A 20,925-nucleotide genomic window follows, 5' to 3' on the forward strand; every position below is an offset into this window, starting at 1 on the left:
TTTGGTACGCGGGCTACCTAACGTCTACCTGGCCGGTTCGCACACGTGGTCATTGCCTTTCGAACGACCTTTTTTTTTCGCTACCAATTTCTCCCGCGAAAGTTTCCTCGCTCGCCGCAAAACGCGACATTTATTTTTGACCAAGGAGTAGCTTTTCATCCCTCGTCGTCAGCGGCAGTTATAGTTATCGCTGCTTCCAAGCTGGTGTCAAGTGAGTTTACGTGTATGAATAAGTGAAACTTTCCTGGTGCCTGTTGACTCTCTGTCACACTTTGATATTTTTCCGCTGCATTCACACGTGCGACTTAATGAGTGCTACCGTTGCCAACGAGGAGATAGTTTAAACATGTCAGCAACCATCTCGAAGATACTGACTGGCAATGGGACCAACGCTGTTTCCGAGAAAAATCGTGTAAGTACTACTGGGGAAAAGAGAGTTCGACAAATAGTGGGTAATTTACTCTGATTGATTCTATGTGGAGCTACCTACACATAATTTGTTCGGCAGTTTTTTTTTAGTAGAAAAAATTTTTGTGTGGATCTACCTTTATTTTGGCTTTTAGAATTGTATTGTAAATTATTCTTGTTAAATATTATCTATATGACGAATCATTCTCAATCCGAAATTAATTTAAAATTTAGAATTTTAGAACAAAAAATTTAAGTCAAAATTAAATAAATATTAAATTAATAAAAAGACTAAAATTAAAAATTGAGACATTTAATTAACTACTAGCACGTCAAAATTATTACTGGCTTATAATAGTTCATAAAATATAGTAACCTAATTAATAGAATCATTTTGATTCACTGTAATACCCAATTAAAGAATTTTTATTACCCGGCATGTCATATTCAATTAAATAATTTTCATTAACTGGCATATATATAGAATTGAATAAAAATGTTTAACTAATTATTAATGAAATAATTTGCCTTGAATAGGATACACTAATTGGTCAAATCATTTTTCTTAACTATCATACAGTACTTAATTAAGCAATTTTTTAAAAATAATTGTTGATTAAAAATTGCTCAATCAACATCAAATAATTATGAAAAATTGATTAAGCGTAAGATCTTTGTTCACCAAATAAAACCTATACAATCGTGCTATAATTAATTTAAATTGAAATAAATAAAATTATTAAATTTGAAATAAATAATGCTAGAATTAATTTAAACGATTAGTTTGAAATTAAAAATTAGTATCTTCGTCTATGAAACTGTGCACGGTTACTTTAAAAATTATTTCTTCGTAAAATTATTTTTGTAAAATAATTCAGTTTCGTGTGTCGCTTCGACCCCCATAATTTAAATCGACGTTTTTCCGGTTGACCGGCAAATAATGAATACAACGAAACGAACCCGACGAAGTGTATTAACCACGTCATTTCCGTTATTTGATTGTAAATTATAATTCCGTGAATAGTAAATTACGATAATAGAAGCACGGTGGGTTATTTCTGCCATACGCAGGCCATAAACTCTTTGTTTTTTTTTTTCGATTCCTTACCTTCGATACGATCGAACAATGATATTACGAAACACCCATCGAAGTTAAAAGTTAAAAAGCTATTAAAACAGCCAGAAAACACTGTACATCTTATAAATAATTTGTTTTGATCACGTTAAACGATCGTTAATGTCACGATAACCAAAGCAATAAAAAAAGTATGAAATATTGCCCGTAAATGACGCGGCAAACATTAATTATTTATCACATTGAATTACTGATCAAATTAATTACGTACGTATAGCATACTGGTGTATTAGTACAGAATATTTTGATTTTAAAAGACCCCGAAAAGGAACCAAAGTCATTTTATATAGTATTATGCAAATGATATGCATGAAATGCATTATTCTTGTTTTCGAAGAATCATTTTCGTAACAATAAAAAGAAATACCGTTGATCTTCTGCTTTTATTGGGATCAACGTTTTGGGGAGTTTCAAAGTCACTGTGCCCTCCGATTCGCTGAACTGTATATTTTAAAATAATAATATCAATATTTTTCATTCGATAATTTCATTGCTATATTAGCCTAATATTAAATTAAATAAATAATTTTTGGTCTGACTTATTATACAAAATTGCGGAACGTTAATGAGCTATTTAGTAACTAACATCTTCATTGAATTAATATGATATGAAACTAGTTTAATGAAGAAGCTATGTATCACAAACTAGATTCTAAAGTTTTACATTACTTGCATAATGAGTTAGAGCATAATTGTTTACTCCCAGTCATTCAATTAGTAGTGCAACACAGTTTACAGATTGCATCGTGGAATTTTCTTGCCATATAAAAAGCTATCTTGCAACGTTATATAACCGTGGAGAACGCAGGACGACTAGATTGTAGAAATTCGCGTGCACATGCACACATATATCTACCGTTTTGCTATCATAATACACCTATGCAAATGCATTTTAACCCGCAATATCATTTATTTTTGCTTTACACTTTAAATCAACAAAATATATTTCATTCGTACTGTCACATTTTAAAGAAATATGCCTCACAACACAGACAGAAGGGGAGGTCGTTTTAGCGTGTATTTTTAGGAATTTTTTTCTGAAAAATTATTAGGTCCTTTGCATAGGAAGTTTGCATATATAGTTACTGGTATTTCAAGTACACGTGCGATTTTCTCAAAGTAAAAACAATCAAAATTACGCGAGTTTTATTAATTGAAAATGAAAATTGGTGGCAATTTTTACTTTCCAATTATCTGGAAGTGTTCTAATTATTAATTGTGGTAATATGTACAATTATTTATAATCGAGATCTGTATCTGAGAGGGAGCAATGACCTCGATGTAGCACATATAAATGTTGCAAAATAGACAATAATTATGTTAGAGTGCGTTACTCCTGCGTGGTTACGTCGGATGCAATAGAAAGTGTGCAACAGCCCGTGGTTCTTAGACTATGTGTTGTTATGTGGACCACCATATTGCAACGCCGATGGTCATTGAACAGTTTCCGCCGGCTGTTGCCTCTTAATGATAAGCCATTCACTTATCTCGAAATATGATCATCAAGTCGGTGTTCCTTAGTCGCTGTACCGTGCTGATCCATCATTATAAAATATAATGTGAAAAACGAGTGCAGAATAATTAATCTCTGTACGCTGTATTTATTCAAGCTAAATAAACATAGCTTTCTTAAAACAATCTTTTAATTGCGTAATTTGTTAATGCGATGCACAATTAATTCAACAATGTAATCATTACTTCAACAGTATATACATTGTAGAATATAATAATACTCTTATTTGTTACTATACAGAATGACCCAAGCACCTCAAATGTTTATGAGAACACATCTCGCTTATTATCGAAAATAGAAATGAATGTCGAAGAAAAAATAATTATATTTAAGAATATAAACACTGTGGTGTGTAAAGAACTTTTCTCAAGGTCACCGTTCTCGAGATGTCAAGGTCATTGATGGGTTTTCAAATAGAACCACATGTTTTTCGTACTGTCATGTTATAGACAAGGTCAAAACGAATCCATCGTGACCTTCGTGTAATAATAATCCTTCAAATAATTCAAATTTTCAAATTTTTTCAAATTTTGTAATATAAAAAATTGTCTCTCTTTAAAAAGCGAAACTAACGATATAATAAGTCCTACATTACCATCAGAGTATGTTCGATGAGGAAATTAAAAAATTTATTTCGAACGGCAAAATCTATAAATAGCTCGACGAAAATCATGGCGTTAAAAACAGTACACGTAACGGTATGCGTTTCTTCGCTGCAACTGGGGCATATTAACTGGTTTTACTGTAGTTCCTTTTTCTTGTGGATCTTCATGGCAACCACAATTATGGCGGTATTTTAATGGGCCTCCATAACCGACCTTCTCTTTTGACTGCATTTTTTAACAAATCATTACGTTACCGCAGGCAGTTGTGTTAAAAAAAAACAAAAATAATTTTGTGCTACGTTTCCAAACCATGACACGCAATTTTTTATAAGCTATTCTCTTTATGATACTTACCGGTAAAATCCAACAACCGAATGTGAATATTTAAACAAGGTCGTGATCCATTCACGCAATCAATGACTGTCGGGTTTCTCGATTCTGACTAACAAATGAACAAAGTATACCGAGTACGTAGAACACTCGTTTTACAGGGTTGCTACAATATCTCGTTCGATTTTGTAGAATGTGAACTATATTTTTCATTCTTTATTCTAGAAAATTCATACATCATTATTATAATTCCTATTTTCAATTATAACTGAATCTTCATAGCATCTATATAAGAATGTCTGCAATTAAACGTTTATTTACATTGTTTACTTTTATTTCATTTAAATTCACGCGCCAAAATTTTGAATTGTGCATTTTACGCACATGTATAGGTTAACTTCGATTCGATTAATCTTACTACAATGAAATTCTATTTCACTTTCGACAATATCAAAACAGTCAAGACTAAATTACGAATTTATTTTCGCAAACGCAAATCCAAATGTTGTTGATTTAATTTATGAAAACAAAAACAAAATGCAGGCATGTTATCTTGATTTTCTTTTTGATAAAATTGACATTGACAGTTTTGGGATTAAATTTATCTGAATAACTTTTAATATGATTTAAAAGTATAAACAAATTTGGATTTATTGTAAAATGATCATTTACAGGGAAATACTGTCAAATGTTTTGATATTTCGTGCGAAATGTGTTCCAACGAGCTTCCAAATTCTTCCACACGGTAGCGGTGACGTAGGGTTATTGATTTAAGGTTCATTTTCGGATGCGACTGTGAAAAACCATATAGTCTCTTTGTTGTGGAAGGCTCAATTATAAAATAAGTATCGTATTCTGACAGTTCGGCGAGGATCCGAACAATTTTAGAAATAACGAAGTGATTCCGATACATGTTTAACATACATCGCAACAACGAGACTGAAAAGAGTCCTGCAAAAATGTGTCTTAGCACCATACGTAACTGTTAACCGAGGTCATAAGTATCTTTTTGGGGTGAGTAGACGATTATGATCAGAAATCTGATTGAAATTCTCAATTAACCATACTAAATCAAATTACCCAGGAAGAAAACGAAGATAACTTACTCCAATTGTTGTGCTTGAATAATGCAATTGAATAATGCAATTTTGAAGAATGCGTAATTTTCAAAACAATTTCACAATTTTCTTTAAATATTTGACGCAACTCTGTAGGATTAGTAATTGTGGGTAAATTTGAAATATAACTAATTGAACAATTTTTTATTGAAAATTTCGTAAGAAGCGTATCGAAAATATGTTTGTTTATATTTTAGGAAAGATGAGAACTCATTTTCGTAAAAATGTCTAATATTTTTATTCTAATAGCGATTTCGTTATCGACCGTCGGTAACTGTCACTGTGCTTTTTTGTTTTTACTCTTGGCGCTTTGATCAAACTGTTTTAGGTATCAAAGTAAACTTCGTATGCTAATTAGATAAATATTTGATACTCTATTTTATCTTTTTCAAATACAATATTTACAACAAAGTAACAATTTTTTATAAATATTACTTTCCTAATTTCAAATTTATTAAGTCCTTCTAGTTTCACAAACTGAACGAAAATATAATCGATGTTACAACTATACGAAATTAGAAATAAGTGTTACTTTGTATTATTCAATCTCTAAGAAGCGTACTATATAATCAAGATGAACTAAAATATAGAGCATCTACATAAACTACATTAGATTTAGATTTCACGCATTTTGCAAGAGAAACTGTAGGAGAAAGTAGAAAGCTAAGAATTGTTAGTACACACTGGAAGCAATATGTACTTAAAATTTGTACTTGCAACGTCGCAGTTACTTCACAAACAATTTATCTTACCACATAAATGTAACACATATATATGATATCAGAATTAAATCAATTTTAATTTTTTAATATTGAATTACTAATCTATAGCAATTATATCGACTCGATTTATATTGCATACACTTTTAAACAATGGCAATAAATGTATTTGCTGCTGATAACAGTTTTCTTATTATACCATATAATATATTAATTATAATATCATTTAATATAATAAAAGTAAACTTCCTAAAATGATTTATAAAAATTGCAATACCCTGGAAATTGAGATTGTAGTGGTTTTCATTAGGACATCTACAAAGACGTATAGATTCGATAATAATCTGAGAATAAAGAATTTGAAATGGGATATTTTGATCCCTGTGATAATGCTCATGCTCATGCTTATACTTTTGACCGGTAGTGTACCAATCGAACAATGATCGAAGCATCCTCCAGACAGTCTGGATACTTTGTCTGGAGGTGTCATCTGCGACAGACGTCCTAAAAGTTACATAACGCAGCATCTCATCCGAATATCACAGCATCAATTAAATACGCAGCATTATGTTGACCGTTGGTCCCGTTGCCACCTGAACGGTTCGCGAACGCAGTAGCCTAGTTTCTTCGACCGGTGCATCATGCGATCAGCTAACGAAACCGATTCTCGAAAGTGGCACGGTAACTTAGCTCCAGAGATCAAGAGCGAGAGAGAAAAAAGACAGATGGAGCGGTAGAGCGGCGTGGAATTTCTTGATTCTGGATTTAGACAGCTTCTCCGGACGCTGTACATGTACAGTTTCAGATCTATCCCCACCACTCTAACATAAAATATTTATCCAATAAAAATGCAAAGAACATGGTGCTGCAGAATCCGTATGATGGATCGTTATTAATCGATCGGTTTTTCCGATAAATCTTAAGGATCCCGTTGAAGATCAAATATTGTAGATTCTACAATTCTACGTATATACATGTGCATACATGTTTACATTCTACGCTGTAGAATATTCACTCGGAAGATTAGGAGATGAGGGTTTAGGTAATCAGTTGCCGGTATTGAATGTGTTAAAAAAATGCGAGCCATTGAATCTTGATGATTTTTGTTCATCTTCATAAGAAAAGATTACATAAGAATATACTGATACGAATGTAGCAATCAGTTTGATTATAATCTTCAGAATTATGAAGCTAGCTTTTTACCAAACAAAAATACTCTTGCGATTGGTCAAGCCTTTTTGATTACAATGAAAAAAGAACCAACTCAATCGGACGAACAGTTTTCGAGATAAAAATTCGCGAATATACCTGTCTTTTAAGACAAACGCAATTTAAAAACTTGTACTTCGTATACAAAGTTGTAGTCGTCAATGGGACAATTTCAATCCGCAATAATTTCGCATAAATTATGTAAACAGAGTCGCTAACATCGACTGCGATACTCTATTCCACTTACTTGTTTAAACATGTTTATTACCATTTGTTGCTGGTGCTCAAGGGTACGCGGAGATCACGATGGATTCGTTTTGACCTTGGCTGTAACGTGACACTAATAAAAATATTTGATCCCATTTAAAAAAACATCAATGACCTTGACATCTGGAGAAAACAATGACCTTGAGAAAAATTCTTTGCGCACTACAATATTTATATCTTCAAACATAACTATTTTTTTCGTTCGCATTCTTTTCTATTTTCAATAACAAGCGACACATTTGCGACACCCTGTACATCTTTATAGTACACTAATTATTTAAATCTAACAGATAACTGAAATAGACGTAAACTGACCATATAGGATGCAGCTACTTGTCCAGAGACAAAACTAAGTTACAAAAAATCTATTACATATTCGACTAGGATACCGCGAATATTTTTTGTTCTAACGAGAACTCTGTAACTTCGAATGCACTGTCTGATAGACGCTTTGTAATGCTAAACGAACGCAGTTCGCAATCGTCTCTGAGGAAAAATATTATGTCATTTATGGCTTTAAAAATATATCAAAATGTCTTTCGAGCCAATGATTCTTCGCCAGATGTGGCTTAATGCATTTTTATAGATGATAAAAAGCTACTACTGCTCAACAAATTGTTAAGAAAATATAAAGTGCTTATGAAATGTCCACTAACATAAAAAACCTTACATACAAAATTTTAAAAATAGCGTATTAATAATAACAACGTTTAAGGTAACTGACTAATTGTCTTAAATGGCTGAACAATTGCCCAGCCTTGTGCGACGTAAATAATTATTTCAAAAGATATGTAAATATGTCCGGAATCAATGATTCACCTCATTCGCAACAGGTAGCTCAGTGCTTTTTTGTAGAATATAGAAAATTACATCTGAACAAATTTTCTTCACTAAATTTCTCACACGAAACCATGTGACCTATGAAATGGTACACCAATGTGTGAAATATTTTCCAGTACAATCACTGCCGCCCCAAGGGATTGCGGGGCCCGGGGCAGGCCCGACTCTGACAAACAGACAATGTAAATATAGATATAATCAGCGCCGGATTAAAACTAGCCCTCCCCCCTCCCCGATTTCTTTGTTATTTTAGATTATTTGACCAAAGAGTGTTTTTCAAATTTTACTCGGTATCGGGACGGGTTCTCGGAGACGGGATTCCCGAGAATATTCGGATTGTGGAATGTATCGGGATTCCCGGAAATTTCCCAGGTAGGTTCTGGTTAGGGGTTAACCACAGTACATGGGACATTTGTTTTCAGGACGTAGAGAAGGGTGAGGTCGAAACCGAGTGTGCAGGCTTCCGATCGTCGATCTGTTCGCGGCCGACGTCTTCGTCGCGTACGTCGACGTCGGCCGAGAGCAGGGTCGAGCCAGAGGACCAACTCCGAGCCGAACCTAATGTCACCAGCGTGGAAGTGGAAGTGGAAGTCGGGCCGAACAATGAACCGGCGATAAGTATGTAACGGAGGGACGAGAGTTAGAGAGTGGTGGGAGACAGAGATAGATATGCGAGGAGAGAGAGAGAGAGAGAAAGAGAGAGAGAGAGAGAGAGAGTAGGATGGTTAGGACTCTGTACGGTCGTCTTGCGTGCAGGAGCGGGGACGGAGACAACAACGGCCAAGACGAGGCCGCGGACGGGAACAAGAACGGAAGCCCGCGAGTCCAGCCGGTGGAAAGCAGTCGGCCGTCTGCTTCGCCGCTTGGCGCTCATCATGCTTCTGCTGGCGAGTTTGCTCGCGTGCCTAACGCTGCTCGCCATCTACGCGGGCACCGTCTCCATCATCCAGCTCCTCGTCGTCGTCCTCGTCGCCTATCTCGTCTCCGGGGGCCGGTTCAGGTGGTTCTACGTCGCCTTCAAAACCCTTCCCAGGGACGCCAAGTGAGTCCGATTGCTCTTCCATCCACGCTTCGGGACTTAATCGCATTCGATCGTTGCCCGTGACCTTTTGGGATCCTCGTGCGTGAAAGAAGCCAGCCAGTCGAGTTCACATTCTTCGTGCACGCTACCTCTCGGTTGCTGATCGTAATCTAGCAAACAATTTTTCCGGGCCCCGTTATGCCTATTTTTAAGGGATTTTTGTAGCTACGGGGTTGTTGAAAGTGTGGCATACCTAGCTAGAATAGACGTCCGGGTGTAATGTGTGAATTGTACGGGTACGATGGACGTCTATTATGACTGTCAATGTGCCTCGAGTTTCTTTCTTGGAAAAGTACGACGTTCAGTAGTTGTTGTAAACCTAGCGGGCACACAATAATCATTTCGAGACGTGAGAATTATTGACTTAAATTTTAGTTAAATCAAATCGTGTCGTAACGGTTTCTTAAGTCCGATTGTTTTGGTTTTTAAGGCATTTCCAGAGTTTAGGGATGTGAAAGAAGTGCGTATGTAATCAAAATAGGTGTCCACCTATGACGTGTGAACTGGGGGGACGTCTATTATGACGGTTGTTTTACAACTGTGTTTTACTTCCTATAAATATAGCGAGTTTAATAAGCATCCTGAGGTGAGTATGTATCTGATCGATCACAGTGTCTTGATCTCTTTTTACTTAGTTCCTTAGACCTCATTCAACTTGTAACCTTTGGACCAACTTATTGATTTCAATTGTAGTTTGTTCTTATTAAGGTTGTTAATGACATTTTTATCAAGTCCAACTGTTGTAACTGGATTTTCAAGATACTTTTGTAGTCTTTATTTCGAATGCAATTTAACTGTGTAAATATGTATCTGCGTAAATAGTCATAATAGCTGTCCATTGTACCTTAAGCACATGACGCGTGAGTTGTAGGAATAAGACGGGCGTTTATTATAATTTGATAGTCGCTACGAGTTGCGTATACCGCTGGATCACGGTGTTTGGGTCCGTTTTGACCCAGTTCTAAAGATTTTATCCAACCTTCCTAGCTTCTGATTGAATTGTTGATTTAAATTGTGATTTATTTTTGTTAGCGTTGTGATGATCGGTAATATTTTCGAATTGAATTTTGAGCTCTTACGTAATTCGATCTTGCACGCGCCAATGACGTTTGACATGGTCACGAAGCAGGCATTTAAATTTGATGCATTTTACGCGTGCGATAATAGAGGCGGGCACTATAAATGTCAGACCGATGAATTAGTGCTCGTTAGTGATTATGAAAACTCAGTGAACGACTTTGAGGATTTAAAAATCGTTTTATAATGATTCCCGCTGATTTCTAGAATTTTTTGAAAATCATCGCCAAGAAATTATATCTTTTTCGTACTCTTAATGAGTGACATAAAATTCCGAAAAAATACACAAGGTAGAGCTAGTGTTTACTTAATTTTTGCTTTTTGAATCATTCGAATGTCTTGCATAGTACTCGAGAAAAACAATTGTGAAGTTACGATTAGTTTTCAGCCCCATATTTATTTACAAAAAACGTATCATTTTCATTTAGTTAAATCTTTTCTACCGAATTAGTGTGCGTCGCGTTAGGTCTAAATTTAAATTTCGTGGTAGTATTACTCTGTAGGTAAAATAGACTTCCTGTAAATCGTTACCATTATAAAAATTTTCTTACTGAATTAATTTATTCAAACATTTTAGTGTCCATGAAAAATCGCATAAACCATCATCCGGATACTGCTTCGTCAATAATTACCGTATATTCGAAGCGGTATATTGTTCTCACGTTCAGGAATCTTCGGGTCATAGCAGTTCGCTGAAAAAGTTCACACGATTCAACAGCTGCATAAGAATTAGTCACTTTCTACTTTCTTTAAAAATGATACCCTTTCTCGAAAATCAACAATTGTCTTTATAGATTGGGTAATACAGAAACGTTTTTGGACGCTGGTTACAAAATATTGAAATAATTATAATAAAATTGTTTGAGCAAGATAAGAGAGTTTTCATAGAGAGTTTTGAGCCTAGCAAAGTACAAAAACTTGTTAAATTCTATGAAATTTATTAAATATTTTTATTCAATTAGGGCCTGGCTGTTAACGTGACCACTTCGGGTCGAACTTTTTTTTTTTTGTAAAACTGTGGAAAAAATATTCGCGGTGCGTTCCTTCCTGGGACAGGCGCTGAATATTCAATGTCTTGTCTCCAGGGGACTTTGAACGTTTGTGATTTTGCGGAACCCTAAATAAATTAAACACGATAGTAATATAGATTTGCAATTTTATATGTTAAGCGCAGTGCGAGATTATATAGGTTTAACGTTACAAGAAAAACTGATATTTATTACATTCTTAAGTACCAGTAATGAAAGAAATTCAGAATTTGCAAAATTTGAGAAATATAATTATAACAAGATTTGCAAAATTTAAGAAATATAATTATGATAGGATTTTCTAAACACAATTTCAATCAAAATCGTGGGAAATTGCAACTTTTAATTGTTGTCAAACTTGATTTCTTTTAATACCGAGCATAAAAATATGAATTGTATCGCGAATGAGAAATTTTTTATTACTTGATCTCGAGATAACTATGAAGAAGTCGTGTTATTGTTTTACGATTATCTCTAAAATCACGAGCTATGATTCAACATGAAACATTAATGACAACGTCGATCATGATCTCGCTACAAGAAATCGTGCAACGCGGTTTGTATTATTACGTAACATTGGTATTATTTACGATCACTGTGATAAGCTTGATTTCTGTTACCTGGATCCTTTTCTGCGGTGTGCTGGTGGCTTCCTGTTGGCCATTTTTAAATCGTCATACTTTTATTGTGGTCACCTTAAATATCTCGATTAATATTAACTATTAGAAAAAATGTTAGAGGAGAATATAAGCAGGTTGGAGGGGGGGGGGGGGGGGTTAATATACTGAATACTAAGAAATTTTGTCAAGGTCACAGTTTTTGAGATCTCAAGGTTAACAAGGTTTTTTTAAAAATTTGGACTTTGAAAGTAACAACTTTGTTAATTCAAGGACCTATAATATTGTGACCTTCATGCGACCTTGGATACCAAAAACATATGAAAAATTAAGACTATAAGTACAATTATTACTCAAGAAATTATAGGGAGATCCTATAATTATAGACACTATAATTGTTTTACAATTTTGACATTTTGTCTATTTTTGTTTATAGTAAGGAAATGATTTTACATTTCATAGAAATCTAACAGCAATTAGAAAATTAGTTTTACTAGGGTACTTTTTGTGTTAAAGTATTATTATTTGTGTTTTAATATTATTGAATATTAAAATTATTTTGATATAACAAAGTAATGACAGAAATTATATTTAATTTTTATCTTTCGTTTCATATATATTTGCAACGCAGTTTAATGAAATATAAAATGATTTAAGCTTCTTAGTGAATTAATAAAAGGAAATATGTCAAATGTAAGCGCATATGAAGTGAAAGTTCAGTGTCCCAAGGTAAAACAAAAAACGCATAATATTGTCTTGTCAATTGTCGCGGCTCTGTAGTGTCAGGAATAATATTTGCACATTAAAGTCACGATAGTCCGTTTACTATTTCATCCTATCCAAATATCACAAGCTTAAACAAATATGCGCTTGTACATACGGAAAATTGATAGATAACGTTTCGCACTTGTGCACACTGTCTGCCATGTGAAAATTGAAAAAGTAAACCCAGAAAGTTATTATAAAATCGCCTAATCATTAAATAAAATTTTTTAAATATTCATTTACAAGAAAATTGAATTTATATGTTAGTATGGCCCGGACAACATTGATATGAAAACTACTTTTCAGTCAAATATTTCTCAATCACGTATTTTTGAATCAAGATTTTTTTAAATTGCGAGTTTTCGAGTCAGGAATTCACCGATTATAAAATTTCGTTCAAATAGAAAAAATGAAAATATGGTTTTAATTTTAACTTAAATGAACTTTTTCGAGGTGTCTGCCACTATTTAACAATTTAATGTGTAAAAATCGATTCTAATGGTTATTGCAAAATCGCAAAACCTAAATTTGATCGACTATAAATCGTCTGAAACGATGTGCGCAGCACACAAAGTTCTTTCATTGCCTTAACTGATCTATTGAGTCAATTAACTGCTCAAATTTCCTCTAAGATGCACTCAGATGCATTTCACTTCACAATTCGATTAGTATTCTTCGTACACTAACACCTGAACGCAATTTTGTAATCAATGTCAACTTAAATAACTTTTTAGAAATCGCTAAAAATAGAGTAAAAATGATCAATGGATAAAGAAATATTGATTAGCAAATATGATTCATGAAGATAAACCATAATTGTTAATAATTGTCTATTGCAACAAAGTCACTATGCTCTAATAGCATAATTACAATTCTATTACTATTCTTATGTGTTGTAACATAATGCCATTTGCAGCAGTTGATATTCATTAATACTCCACGTTTTTGCGATGATTCATAAAAAGATTTTTTTTTACTCTGACGTTAGTTGATTTTACTTGTATATTTCTGCGTCGGATTAATGAAGTTTTTATCTTTAATATCATTTCAATTTTCAATAATCATTTATGTTTGGTTGATGAATTTTCATTTCTTTTTTCAAGAATATCCTTTTTTCTTTTTATTCATTTTTAATTATTTAATTTGTCTTTATTTATTTAATCTCTGTTTACACTTGGGTGACAAATATTGATTACTTACGCATCATACAAATTTGTTATTTCGAAGGAATATGTTTACGATATAGCCAGATTTTTTATCAGTTGAAACATGTTGCGACGAATGCTAATCGATTTGGTAAAAGGTCAAGAGAAATAAACAACATTGTTTTTCGTTTGTTCCAGAGCCTTGTTTGGGTACCTAAAAATTCTGCTCACTATACGTAACCATGCGAAAAAAGACAGAATCGTCGCTGATGTTTTTCGGGAATGTGTCAAACGACATCCGAACAAAGTTTGTTTCATCTGCGATGATGAAGAGTGGACTTTCCAACAGGTGAGACTTAATTACACACCCAGACATCTTAATCTCACGTGAAAACATTTTATGTGACGTCTTAATGCTATTTGTAAGTTTCTTAGAATTCTGAAGGAGTATAGAATATTTTTAATGTATTATCTATCTAATTATCTTTTTAATAATAATTATTAAAAAAATTGTTGTTAGCTTCGTAATGCTTTCTGCAATTGTTTTATAATATTAAAGTGAGTATAAAACATTATTCTATTATATTATTTCAACAAAAACATTATAATTATCTTTCATAATAGCTTCTAGAGTGCCTAAAAAAATTTATCATTTTTATTTCATCTAGAGTAATTTCATAAAATATTTATTCCATTTATAGAAATTTCTAACAAAAGGTTTAAAGTAGGTTGAATAAATTATAGCATATAGTATAATAAAATAAGTCAAAATAGTTAGAGGATCTTCAATATACTAAAAATATAATATCTATACAATATTTTAACTTTTATATTTTAATTGACGATTGCATTAAAAGATCCTCTAACTATTTTGACCATATTGTATTTGCTAAATTGACAATCATTTCTGGCCGTAAAGCTTCTGTCAACAATTTACAGGTGGATGACTACAGTAACAAAATTGCCGCCATATTTAAGAATCATGGCTATCGTAGGGGTGACCTAGTGGGCCTACTTCTGGAAAATCGACCCGAATATGTTGCAATTTGGCTGGGCCTGAGCAAATTAGGAATAATAGTGCCGCTAATTAACATTAATCTTCGGAAAACTGCTCTTTTGCACAGTATAAATATTGCTGAATGTCAGGCACTTATTTATGGTGCAGACTTTGTTGATGGTAAGCATCATGGGAATGTAGTAGCGTTAACGTTATCAAAAAACTGTTGAAAAAATTGTACATTTACTGCCATATGTGGCTAGTACAGTATATTATGATATATCGCATATGTAGTTTTTTAAAGCAATTTTTTGATTGCGTTATATGGAAATTTACTATAATTCAAGTCCTTCAAAATTCCCATAGAAAAATTAAATGCAATCGTTAAAAATATTACCATTTACTGTTAGTTAGTAGTAAATCAAGAATTCAATTTTTGAGCACTGCAAACGCACAAAGGACTATACTGTAAGTGCATAAAGATTATGCACTTTAGCATATAGCAGCCATAGCATGCAGTTTGAAATTAGTAAATTAAGTAATTGTGAAAGATTCGGACATGCACTGATGCGAATAGCGTGTGCACGCTAAGTGCACGCGAGTATAGAAAATTTGTCTGCAAATAGAATGTGCTGTATCAACTAGCAAACATTAATATTTCATGCAGAGGTTTCGCAAATCTCAGGCGTTAATATAAGTCAACAAGTTTTTGCGCTTTAACTATGAAAGCTGTATGAATAGTTTTTACGTACAATTAGAATTAGAAATTTATGTAATTTCAAGAATTTTTTCGAGAACTTTTTGCGCTTTAACCGTGGAAGTTATAATTACTTACGCGCGTAAGGTGTCTCAACAAATTTCAGAATAAATCATGTGTCAGACCAGAATAAAAACATAGATTAATGCAACTTCATTCAGATAAATGTTTCGCTAAGAAATAATAACTATGTATAAGCATGTTTATGCATACTAGGAAAATCCAGTTCAATAAAATTATTCTGTTTGTCTCTACCTAGCAGCTAGTCTGAAGGTCTGCATACACATGTTTCATCAAATTTCTCAGGAGAATGTTGAAAATGATAAAACTACAAAAATAAAAAATTTGTAAGGAGAATGTGTGAAATGTTTGATGTCCATCTGACAAGTTGATATAGTTCTCGATTGTTCTACAACCTTCACACGGCCCAATAAACGATATTCGATTACCGTTGCGTGCGGCTCATTGATGCAATAATAGGAAATAGAACTAACTACTTTGGAATGAAAGAAAATTGGGTGTTCGGTTGCGTGTCGCCGTCGATTCATCGCGAGGGCCATTTTATAAACGATTGCATAACGTCAGAGTCCGCTGCATTCACACGTCCACTTCAAACTACATTATTGCATTTTCAATCATTAATAACAAAAGATGTTCAATTTTTAATGTTGTTTCTAATATCATTTAATTATTTCTTCCAGTTGTGTCCGAGGTTGTGGACTCCTTAGACCCCAAGTTCGCACTGTACAGGCTTGGTGATATACCAAACAACAAAACAACAAAGCTTAATGACAAAGACTTGACTGCCCTAACCGTTGATGTTTCTTCAGCTCCACCGGTGCTACAAGAAAAACCATCTCATAATGATAAACTATTGTACATTTTTACCAGTGGCACCACTGGACTTCCCAAAGCTGCAGTCATCACGAATAATAGGTAGATGCACTTTCTGTTGTATGAAAAAATTATTTAATTTTCAAAATGTTTCTTCCATTTTTGACTTTGTATAACCTTGAACGCCATATTGTGTCGTATACGAATGAATTTGTCTTGACAGACGTTTTCGTATGATTTAAAAAGATATATAGCATTCTATTTAAAAAATTAAACGGTATTACTTTTTTCCTCTTTTATTTTTTTTTAATATTTAACATTTTCAAGAAAAACGGTGGCTAGTAATAGAGTGAACAGCTTGTATCTATCAATTTTTCCTAAAGAAAATTTAAAGATTAAAGCATGGGTAAACTTTTAAAAAATGTTATCTTTGCTCTAGGTATATGTTTATCGCCACTGGGATTTTTATGATGGCAGAGTTCAAAAGTTCGGACAGATTTTACACGCCCATGCCTCTCTATCACACTGCAGCTGGTGCGATGACAGTTGGGGCAGCTATTTTACACGGTGCAACGGTGGTCATCAGGAAAAAGTTCTCGGCGAGCGCCTACTTTCCTGATTGCATTAAATATAATTGTACAGTGAGTCTTACTCTTAGAAGTTCTACTGAATTTTCATCTCAAAAAACTATTTTTCCAATCGATTTGATCCTTTCCTCAATTTAATCTACAGGGTTTAATTTGTCACGAGAATATTTTTTCTGAAATCGAAATAGAAATTGAAATATAGTCATTTGAAATAGCAATTTAATTTTAAATGTTGTAGATTGGTGGTTGTGTTTCATCTAATCATTTTTATTTTTAGGTCGGCCAATACATTGGAGAAATGTGCAGGTATATTTTGGCAGTGCCTCCAAGACCTGAGGACAAAAAACATAACATTAGACTGATGTTTGGTAATGGCTTGAGGCCACAAATATGGCCCGAGTTCGTCGAACGCTTTAACATTAGGAAAGTTGCCGAATTTTATGGAGCAACCGAAGGAAACGCTAATATTGGTAAAACTATGATTTTTTAACATCTACCGGCGATTATTTTGCAATTTTTGAAAGTCTACAGATCATAACTAAGGATTTGTTAATATATCTACAATTTAACAATAATAGTAATTTCAATCGTGAAAAGTAGTAACGTAACGTAATCTAATTATTTCGTTTGGGATTATTATGTAAAAGAAGATTTTTAAACCTTTTTTGAGTACAGCACAATTATTGGAAAGCCTTCTTTATAGGCTTCCGGTTTACAAAGTGTTAAATAATATTAAAAATTTTCTAATCTCTTTCTAACATTTTAGAGTTAATGTTATCGATATTTTCCTTATTTTCAGTAAATACTGACAATACAGTTGGAGCCATTGGTTTTGTATCTCGCATTATCCCATCGTTTTACCCTATTTCTATTTTAAAAGCGAATTCCGATGGAGAGCCCATAAGAAATGCGAAAGGTTTATGTCAAACGTGTGACCCTAGTATGTGTTAAAATGATGACAATAATTAATATGAATGTCTCGCTTATTATTAATAATAGAAAAATGTTTCTAGACGTGTTGTATCTCAAATATGTTTTAAACGGTGTAGTAAGCGAGATTTTCAAGATTCCCAAGACATTTTTATATAAGTCATAACATTCTATTATTTATTTTAGATGAACCAGGTGTATTCGTTGGCAAAATCATTCCGAACAACCCATCTAGAGCATTTTTAGGATACGTAGATCAAAAAGCATCGGAAAAGAAAGTAGTTCGTGATGTGTTCAAAAAAGGAGACTCGGCATTTATATCTGGTAGCACTTCACCCTAATGAGATTATAAAACTTAATATCTAATATGTATAAATAGAGAATATTATAATAGGCATATTTCTCTTGCACAGGTGACATTTTAATAGCAGACGAGTTGGGCTATTTATATTTTAAGGATAGAACCGGTGATACTTTCAGATGGAAAGGAGAAAACGTGTCCACGTCCGAAGTCGAAGCTATTATTAGCAATGTTATTCAATATAAAGACTGTATTGTGTACGGAGTCGAGGTAAATAAATTCCGGACAATTTATAAACATACCTGGATAATTTTTAAACCGCTTATATATTTTTGTCAGATTCCAGGGCTTGAGGGAAAAGCTGGAATGGCGGCAATATACGATGAGAATAACACGTTAGACATGAACAAATTATCGATTGATTTCAAAGAACACTTAGCGTTTTATGCGATTCCCAGATTCATTAGGATCTTAACGAAAATTGACCTAACAGGTGTGCAAAATATTTTTTTACATTATTTACCTCGAAGTATTACCTTTAAGTAAACTGGGCTACTAGAAAATGGTTTTTTTCAGGTACGTTTAAACTAAAAAAGAAAGACCTTGTGGTTGACGGTTACAACCCTAGCAGGACAAAGGACAAACTATACTATTTGAGCGAAAAGTCCGGATACCAATTGTTAACTACAGAAGTCTACGAACAAATTCTAGAAAGGAAAATTCGCTTTTAAGTCAATGATCACGGGAACAATTTTCAACTTTTTCTATGCATCACAAAGAAAGGATTTTTGTCCTTGATTTAAAGGATTTACTTTTTGCGAAAGTATTTTCTTATAGCAATTAAATTATTCTCATTGTCCATTATTTTATAATATAATTTTGTATGAGCTTATATCGCATGAAATTCGATAACAAGACGGTATACGAAGTAGTATATTGCATCTAAGCGGGAATGAGGGATTTCTGGTTCAAAAATAAATGAGCGCTATATTTTCAAAATTATTGTTACTATAACATGTCGCGTGTTTTTAATGCTCGTCGAAAGAATTATTTTATTTTGAAGCTAGAAATCTCCCATTCTTCAAATACATCACATTTTATAATATAAATGGTATTTAAAGAAAGCTGTTTTTATACTTAGAGGAGTCTACGTGAAAGCATTCTGTAGGAAAAAATTTATTCGTACGAAATGATAGCTCGTGAATGTTCCATAGCACAAAGGGTGAATAAATACGTATTTTATAAATTCGATAGAATTTTTGGTTTCGAATCTAGGCGATGTTAAAGATGTTATACTGTTATTCCTATATTTTAAACGAACATGTTGTTGTTAACAGTGTTGTCGTACGATATATTGAACAATTTTATCCATAATAAATTTCGTAACGAAAAGTGGCTCGAAATATGTATTTACTGCATAACGAAACGTTCCATTATTAATTTAATTTTCGTGGAATATTCTGTTCTGATGCATCACTATAGATTTTCCGTTTTTATCGTCGTGATTATAGCTTTATCATTCTCGGTTAATTTTTACGATAGTAGAGGATACATTAGAAAATAGAAATGTAAAAAATATTTATTGAAGCATAATTATGAATATATTTAGTGATTCTGTTAATTTAATTGTCATGTATTGCCGTCTTATTGTTAACTTTTTATATGAATAATAAACGCAATAATTGTTAAAAAATTAACTGTTCAAAGTAACGAAGATATTTGCATATTTAAAAGAATATAAAGAAGCAAAAAGGATTGAAAATAAAAACACTGTGGCATTTCATCTAAAAATCAAATTCTTTTCGATAACAACATAACAATTCTATAAAGTGTCTTGAAAATAAATATGTTACATATTAAATAATTAAAAAGTTTTTTTGTAATATATCCATGCATAAATTGTGTCGCCTTAGTGTAATATAAAAAATTGTTCAAACTGCTATCAGTTGATGCAGTAGCGTGTAAATTCAAATTCTGTAATATTTGACAGCGTGTCTATTCACAGTGATTATTTAATGTAATCCGAGTTGTACATTTTAGTGCTCAAAAAGATTGAGAATTTCAGCATGGCTCCCGTTGTAGGCTCAAGGAAAATATCTTCCTCGACGTTCCAGTCATTGTTTATAATTTCTAAAACACAAAATGAAGAATTAGTTGACCATTAACATTTTATTTGATTTGAAAGCCTCTCACTTACTTGTCTCGAGTCGCGATGGCTTTGAAAACAAGGTTACCCGCGGTTTTTCGAAAATTATCCTATTCAAGCATTCTAATTTCACCAATATCTACAACAAAATTAATAACTCTCTCAACAAAAAAGATAACAGTAAAATTTAATGCAAAATCTAATATAAATTGACATGCTTAAGTTAATATTATACATTATACATAATTTATTTTTGTCTGGAGTTCCAGAGTTAAAAAATTACCTCAACTAATTCGCGCGTATGGCAAGGCTGCAACACAGGAAGAAACCGATTTTGAATTTTCGTCAGCGCTACACCCGGATGCGTTAAACAATATAATAATACTGCGCCCAGCATGCGATCCAGCACTCTTCTGTTCAAAACACCGTCTATTCTTATCCATGGTTTTATGACGACCTTAATTTCTTCCTTTGCCCTACAATATAAGTTAAAGAATAATTTATTCTATTTATTAA

At 33.1% G+C, this 20,925-nt stretch overlaps 2 protein-coding genes across 2 annotated transcripts in view; one reads left to right on the forward strand and one right to left on the reverse strand.

Annotated features, from left to right (window-relative positions):
* Nucleotides 1-20,428, forward strand: Fatp1 (Fatty acid transport protein 1). The gene is made up of 13 exons (XM_076796533.1): nucleotides 1-412; nucleotides 8,567-8,762; nucleotides 8,901-9,186; nucleotides 14,056-14,206; nucleotides 14,797-15,034; nucleotides 16,313-16,547; nucleotides 16,885-17,086; nucleotides 17,310-17,502; nucleotides 17,832-17,972; nucleotides 18,149-18,286; nucleotides 18,376-18,533; nucleotides 18,603-18,756; nucleotides 18,840-20,428. The coding sequence occupies exons 1-13, from the start codon at nucleotides 347-349 to the stop codon at nucleotides 18,992-18,994; spliced, it is 2,313 nt and encodes a 770-aa protein (XP_076652648.1). The 5' UTR covers nucleotides 1-346; the 3' UTR covers nucleotides 18,995-20,428.
* Nucleotides 19,311-20,925, reverse strand: part of LOC143358969 (general transcription factor 3C polypeptide 1) — a 9,473-nt gene continuing 7,858 nt past the window's right edge. The window contains exons 7-9 of the mRNA XM_076796532.1: nucleotides 20,693-20,885; nucleotides 20,461-20,548; nucleotides 19,311-20,393 (exon numbers count right to left, since the gene is read on the reverse strand). Of these exons, the coding sequence (XP_076652647.1) occupies nucleotides 20,272-20,393; nucleotides 20,461-20,548; nucleotides 20,693-20,885 (403 nt within the window). The 3' untranslated portion in view covers nucleotides 19,311-20,271. The remainder of the gene's footprint in view (nucleotides 20,394-20,460; nucleotides 20,549-20,692; nucleotides 20,886-20,925) is intronic.

The sequence above is a fragment of the Halictus rubicundus genome, chromosome 11, assembly GCF_050948215.1.
Source record: "Halictus rubicundus isolate RS-2024b chromosome 11, iyHalRubi1_principal, whole genome shotgun sequence".
In the NCBI taxonomy this organism is placed as follows: Eukaryota; Metazoa; Arthropoda; class Insecta; order Hymenoptera; family Halictidae; genus Halictus; species Halictus rubicundus.